This window comes from Dioscorea cayenensis, chromosome 10 (genome assembly GCF_009730915.1).
Source record: "Dioscorea cayenensis subsp. rotundata cultivar TDr96_F1 chromosome 10, TDr96_F1_v2_PseudoChromosome.rev07_lg8_w22 25.fasta, whole genome shotgun sequence".
Taxonomy (NCBI): Eukaryota; Viridiplantae; Streptophyta; class Magnoliopsida; order Dioscoreales; family Dioscoreaceae; genus Dioscorea; species Dioscorea cayenensis.
In genome coordinates, this window is record NC_052480.1 from 17,277,807 (window position 1) to 17,285,302 (window position 7,496).

At 29.7% G+C, this 7,496-nt stretch overlaps 1 protein-coding gene across 1 annotated transcript in view; it reads right to left on the bottom strand.

The window, feature by feature from the left end:
• Nucleotides 1-1,065: 1,065 nt before the first annotated feature.
• Nucleotides 1,066-7,496, bottom strand: part of LOC120270327 — an 11,256-nt gene continuing 4,825 nt past the window's right edge. Inside the window, exons 2-4 of the mRNA XM_039277335.1 lie at nt 2,085-2,253; nt 1,544-1,547; nt 1,066-1,416 (exon numbers count right to left, since the gene is read on the bottom strand). Of these exons, the coding sequence (XP_039133269.1) occupies nt 1,066-1,416; nt 1,544-1,547; nt 2,085-2,253 (524 nt within the window). The remainder of the gene's footprint in view (nt 1,417-1,543; nt 1,548-2,084; nt 2,254-7,496) is intronic.

Here is a 7,496-nt window from a genome sequence, read left to right on the forward strand (position 1 = left end):
TTTAGTGAAATTACATAAGTTAACCTAGAACCGTTACTGTGGTTTGACTGAGGGAAGAAAGGCAACTATGTCTTTTCGGTGTATTTTAAAAGGGAGAAGCAAAACGGGAAAGGAATTTACATTAATTGCCCCTGAACTGTTTTGTTTGGTACATAGAAGAAGCAAGGGTATTTCTGTCTATGGCATTCTTATCAGAGATTCTCCAGAGGTTCACTAAATGTTCAGACATATGGGCCCAGTTTCCATGAATTAGCAATAAAAACAACTCATCCTAGCATGATTAACAAATTCTCATCTATCTTTCTGTTCCTCTTCTCTGGTGGTTTGGGTTTAGGGATCTCCAAACCTTGGTCTCTGGTCTCTGTGTTTTATTTTTCTGCATCAGTGTTGAGTTTATGTAATGTTGTTGGTGTCTTGTTGGTTATGTAGGGATCAGTGAGATCCTAATTTCAGTTAATTTGCTTCAGTTAATTGTTTGTTCCAGGAGTAACTACAGGTTATGCCATAATCAACTGAAGGAGTGCTTCATTATAACTCAAATAATCATGCAACTCATGAGATGCGTCACAAGAAGAAAATAGACAAAATGAGTTGATTGTGTTGCATGATGAAGCTTAAGATGTCTCAAAGGCTTTACTCAAAAAATAGAGACAAGCATCAAATTCTGTTTGGTGGCATCACATATTACTTTGTAACAATTTTGATTCCAAAAGCAAATGTCACATGGTGAAAAGAAAGTAAAAGATCTGAAAAACATAAAACTCACATATGAAAGGTACAGACAAGTATACAACTTCAACATAATCATAACTAGCAGTAATCTAGAATTAATTTATTAATTGACGGTAAAATACCTCAACAAGAAAATAAAATATACAGAAAAAATCACTTAAGGTATTATAAGAAAGATGTTGAATTTTAGTTTTGTATCATGCTTGGAAAAAAAAAAGTATCTTAAATGAATATTAAGTAGAATGCAGGCAAAGCAAAATTTCACAATAGTAAACCTCAGGTAATACACGGGGAGTTCTTCTTCGTAATTTGCTTGAAGAAGTAGCTATTGGGTCAAAATCCTTTAACAACTGAACTCATATCGATCATTTGAAGAGGCTTCAATCTTTGAGCTTCCTTGTCTTTAATACTATCAACTGCTTGGTTTTCAGTTTGTTCGACTTCTTCCTCCTGTTGTTCAACTTCTTCCTCTTCATCTACCTCATCATCTTCTGTTTCTTTAGAGGCATCCTCCCCCTCATCGCCATCATCATACAACATATCAGAAGAATCAGACTTTTCTACTTCAGCTTGGTTATTAGGAACATTGTTTAAGCCTTCACCAAGGAAACGGCTTTTCCAGAACTCTATATTCCCATCTTCAAGTTTAATCCGTGATATTAGTTCATCTAATTCTTCATCTACCTATCAAGGAAACAAGACAATGATATAAAAAATCATAAGAATAACAAAAAGAAGAACAAGAATTAGCAATAGCCCAAAGAAATGACCATTAAGTGATTATCCTTATACAAGATAAATAATCAATCACAGTCCTTCCATCATAGAATGGAAATTACAACTCATAATGGAACTTTAATAGGAAAAATAAGTATTTTATACTACAAATAAATTCCCAGCCAAGAATAAACTAAATCTGTAAGATGTTACCAAATAACAAAAGTAGAGTGAACCACCTTAGAAATTCATAAATTTTAATCAAATAGCAATCTAATTGATGAATTACTAACAGCATCTTGTTTTAATTTTAAAATGAGAGATGTCCATGAAGAACTGTTTGTTTATAGTTTGATTTTATTCTGTTAAAAATGTCAGACGACGCCATTTTTTCCTGTCATTCAATGCTAAATGTGCATATTTCACCCAAAAAATGTAACAAAATGCAAATATTCCGACATAATTAATATTTAATCAGACAACACAACTACATTATTGATTGAACCCAAATAAAAATCTTCCAAAATTCATGAAAATATTTGAACTCCGCCGACTATACCTCAAGCGTATGATTATAAGTTTTCAAGAATAAATAAAACACATACAAATCAATTTGTTGACATGGAAAGACCCACCTGACAATGTAACCAATTTCTTTCCCAATATCAGCTTCTTCTTGCATAGGTTCTATCCACGAGCTTACAAATGAACGATATTTTCTTCCCAAAATCATTGCTCTAGGTGGAATAGGTTGCGTGTCTTCAGCCATTGCTTCTAAAGCATCAAGCATCTCCACTATCCTTCCTGATTATAAGAATAACTATACCTGCTCAGGAAAGTATTACTTCATGAAAAGCATTGAACACTGATGAGCACAAATACTAGGTTCAAATATATTTGCTATAATAAGGACATATAAAATTAACTTTTATTTAAGACTCTTGGGATCTATTAGTAAAAAATTGCTGTAGAGTAGCAAGATATCTTCCCGACACAAAGCCCGAAGATACAGAGAGAGTGGATCTCCAAAGTTTCCTTCATTATGCAAAACTGTTATTACCATCCCCGATCTTCGTTGAAGCGTCCGCACCTCTTTCTGTCATTACCATCCCCGATCCAGTAATCACTTGGCACTTTCGATCTCAGATTGACTTAATCAGGTCCCTCTTAAACATGCTCGGCTCTCCTGTCATCCATAGCATCCCGGGGTCTTGGATGCTTCCTGCTACATCTCTAACTACTTTTGGATTCAATGACCCAGCCCTCAACCTGTTCTTGTTTGGAAGAGACTTGCCACACTGGCTTATGAGAAGCTTCATTGATTCAGGATTTGTCTTTAGTTTCTAGTTCTGGTTGCTTTTGTAACTTCCTCTCTCTTTTGTATCCATATCTTTTTTAATAAATTAGCCCTCTCCTGGGGTTCTTTTAAAAAAAAAAAACTTAGTTTAAACTATGGAAAAAAACAATGAATTGGTTTATCAATGTTGATTACCTAGGAGATAACCATAGAAGATGTTAAAGCTATCATCTATCAACACAGTAGCACCTTGATTTTAACTTAGTAGTAATAAGATATCCGAAATGATGATGTTAGCCTTGAGGACTATATACAATACCAAAAGGAAGTCCATCAAACTTAATGGAGACATGTTTTTGGCATGACAATGGAGCAAGTGAAAAGATTTGACAGGTTTGCACATCATGGCGATATTCAAGTTTCAACAAGTAGATTGTTAATTAAATTGTTTACATCCTTGATAAGCAAAATAAAAATATAGCACTGAGATGTCTTAAGCATATGTCTTCACATTGGGTTGCAAACGTTTGTGATCTTCAATCATCATTCCCAGTAACTCAGCCACATCTTGTACCCTACAAATAAATGCTGAATCAAAAGAACTAAACAAAAATGCTTAAACATCACAAAGAGGCCTTCAAAAATTAAGCATAAGGTAAGAAAAGAAAACATGGGGTTAAGACCACTATTGACTAAATGAGAGGAATAATGAAAGATGGCTTATTTCAGAAGTTTTAAACTGTAGAGCTGAAAGTTGATTAAACATATTCACCAGCAAAGGGAAATTGTAGCAACCAATTTAATGCCATGCAAAGGGAAATATTGATATAACTTACGACCAGGATGAACAAGGGCAATTTTACTGGAGTTGTTTTCTCATTTCTTTAGTAATTATTGAAGCTTCCATTTTTCCAAGCCATGCAACCGAAACAATGTTCTCTAAGGACGCAAAACAGCAGAACAGAACATAGTGATACTCTTTTTCTTGCAAACTTTTTGGTTATTAAAAAGAATCACAACAACTTTACCTAAAGACAGGAAAAACAATAAATGAGTGAAACCCAAGCAAAAACAACTCCACAGAGAAAAGTTTTTTTCAAAGGTATAAAAAATGTTCAGAACTTGTATCTAAAACATGTGTGATGAAAAATCATACAGAATGAGGAGTGATTGACAAGCACGTGCACATTTGAAATGTTTACCCTGAAATCTTCGGTTTGAGAGCTCTGTTCCATTCCTGGCAGAAATACACAAGAGAAAAACAGATTCAAACTCTAAAACAAACAAACTACTTTGAATTCTCTTCAGATCTTAGGGAAAAAAGAAAAGAAAAAATGCCAAATAGTTCGCCTCCGATTGTACCACCTCTTTACACTATATACACCATTAAAATACATTATAAACTATATAAATATTTATTTTTATAATAAAAATAATATTTCATTTAAAATTTTTAGAAGTATATACACAAGTATTTTTTTCCTATCATTTAACAATGTAACAATATATTTTGATGATACAATTGAGTAGAAAGGTATATATCATATATAACAGAGAATGTGTGTGATATATATATATATATATATATGAAGACTTAATATAGTGTAGAAGATAATATAGTGTAGAAAATGCTACCTAATACAATATAGGAGATTTTCCGGAGAACGGAAAGGATCATCTGTAATAAATTACAGAAATTATTTATTACAAAAATCATTTAAAGTTTCTATATAAAATTATGGAATATGTTCCCAACATAATACAAACTGCATATATCAAATGGATCAACTGTGCTCCAATTTTTTTAAATAAAAATTTCATTAAAACAAATCACTAAACACAAAAACTAAAGCTTAAAAAAAATGGTAAAATCCAACTTTATCTTAGTAACTCCTATAAATTGAGCCTAATTCAACATGTAACCTTCGTCGTTTTTCATAATGTTGGGACGTATCGTTCTTTGTGTTATTTTGATCCAATTGTTGTTCTTGCACCTCTTGATCCAATGGTTGTTCTTGCACCTCTTCCATGTATTTCAAAATGTTTTTAAATAGTTTGACACTTTCTTTTGATTGTTTTTGGCAAACCCTCCTAATGTTAAATTGACTTTCATTTTCTCTTGCCCTTCTTCAATTATCATGTTACGTTTCATTTTTTCTTCCTCTTCTTCAAATGTTGAGTTGATTTTCACTTTGTTGTGCTCTTCTTCAGATGTTGTGCTCCATTTAATTTTAAATCGCCATTCTTTCATCTCGTCTTTCATTACACGATGCACCACTATTTTGTTTGCCCATTGCCTTGTGGCAAACTCTTGACGTTGCAAATGCTTAGATATTTACAGTAATATATTTTGTATAAATATATAAAATTATTCATTTTAGTTATTTTCATATTTAATGATTATAAATTGAATCATGTTCTACTTTTAAAAACCTAGGTTTAATCTAAAGTTATTTTAAAAATTTACAAATAATTCTAAACCTTTATGAAAGCTATGAAAATAGCTTTATTTATAATATTATAATCATTATTTTAACTTATATTGTTAATATATATATATATATATATATATATATATATATATATATATATATATATATATATATATATATAACGATATATTACTTTCTAGGCACACTTCTAAAAATATGGATTATGGTTTCATAATATTTATAATACTATTATTATGTAAACTTTTAGTAAATATATAATGCTAGTGTTATGCCTAAGCTATGATCGGGAGACATAAATATATGTTAAAAATAATATTCTCACCGGAAATAATTGTCATGCTTTTGATAATAATATTTGAAACTAAACTTACTCAAATTTTTAAAAATAACACAATTAATCTGAATTTAAAAAATTATTTATAAATTCTTTCATTATTATGAATAATTCTCTAACTCGTTTTTAGTCAAATGGAGTTAAAATGATAAATAATATTTATCCTTTGTAAATTAATAAAAATATCATAATAAAAACATATATAAAAGATAATTCATGCTACATATTATTTATAAATTGCTCTCTTCGATAAGTCATAATTAATTTAGGACTAAATTATAAATACCTTCTTGGGTTAGCAAGACAATCCCTCTAATAATTTGTAATTAATTTAGAACTAAATTACAAATATTTTCATGTTGTTATAATACAACACATCTATTAATTAATCTACAATTAATTCAAGTTTATATTTCAACAATATTTTTTATATCAAAATTTCATCAAATTTTAAAATTATAAACACTTTTTAAAATTATAAATATTTTTAAAATTATAATTTGCTTTTAAAATTTTGGTAGAAAATTAGAGATAATTGTAAATATTTTAATATTGTTTATTATTAAATAATTTTGGAGGAAAACCTTTAACAAGAGCTTGACACATGGCATGAGACTTTTCTACTTTAATATATATATATATATATATATATATATATATATATATATATATAGAAGATAGATTATTTTGAATTAAAATTATTTTTCAGAAACACAATACTTTGGTGAAAAATAATTGTAATTTAAAATAAATTTAAATATTGTTAAATGTGAAAAAATTTAATTCACAAATGGATTAAAATATTGTTTCTAATTTTATTTTCATAGAATGCCAATATAAATATATAAAGATATGAAATTTTTAAATATGCAATTTGTTTTAAACTCTATGTATAATTATTATTTGAAAAAATATATTAAAATTATATTGAAAATCAGTTTTAGGATTGATTATATTGTTGGTGGAGATGGTTCTTTGAGGAATAGAGATGAAGAGATAAGAAAGAAAATAGTGCACAAGTATTCAAGGCATGCGAAACACTTTCCTTTAGGTTTAATTCACCTCCACCTAATTTCAAACCTTGGATGCAAAATGGATTGAATGACGAATTTTCTATAGGATACAATGAAGACCCTTGAGTATGGTTTGCACTTCCAAACTCAAACAAAGACAATAATGACTTTTACAAAATGATAGTTTACCTCTATCTTTTGTGCACTCAAAGAACAAAGCAAATGAAATTGTGAAAAGTTTGTTTGCCATTCAATTGCCTTGAAAGGTAGGAGATTATTTTTATAGGGATGAAGTAGTGTTTAGTAAAAAGACACACCACTTCCATACACTTATTCATTAAAGAGACACACCACTTCATTAATAAGACATATCATTTTAATTAATGAAATTATAAATGACAACCTCTCATGAGTTATATTACAAGTGATTATTATTAGATTAGTGTTTTTTCATTTTTAAAATCCTCTCACAATTCCCCACTATTTTGAAAATGAACACAAATTCCAATCACTTTGTAAATCTTATGTTTTTAGTAAAAGTGTCTTTAAGACTTGAACTTTTGCCTAACAAAACATAGTTTCACCCATCCGAAATAATGTGGTAGATAAGCTTTGAAACAATTATCCCATTTAAACAGTTGTACATATCTTACGCATAAGATCTTGAACCATTGTATGTCACTTAAATTGACACAATTAAGATGGCCTTGTGTCGAGTATCCCTTTCATGAGAGCTTTTAGAGTCAAGCCCTTAGACTCCAAGAAGTGGCCCCACTTCACTCTCATATAGGTAGACTCTATCAAGAGCACTACCATGACAGGCACTCCAACAAATATATACTTATAGGTCTTTTAAGAGCTAAAGCTTAACATTCCCCTTGTAAACAAATGGTAACCAAGTATTTTTCAATATTGGAATGTATAAGATTTCAAGTACTTGCAATTACTTT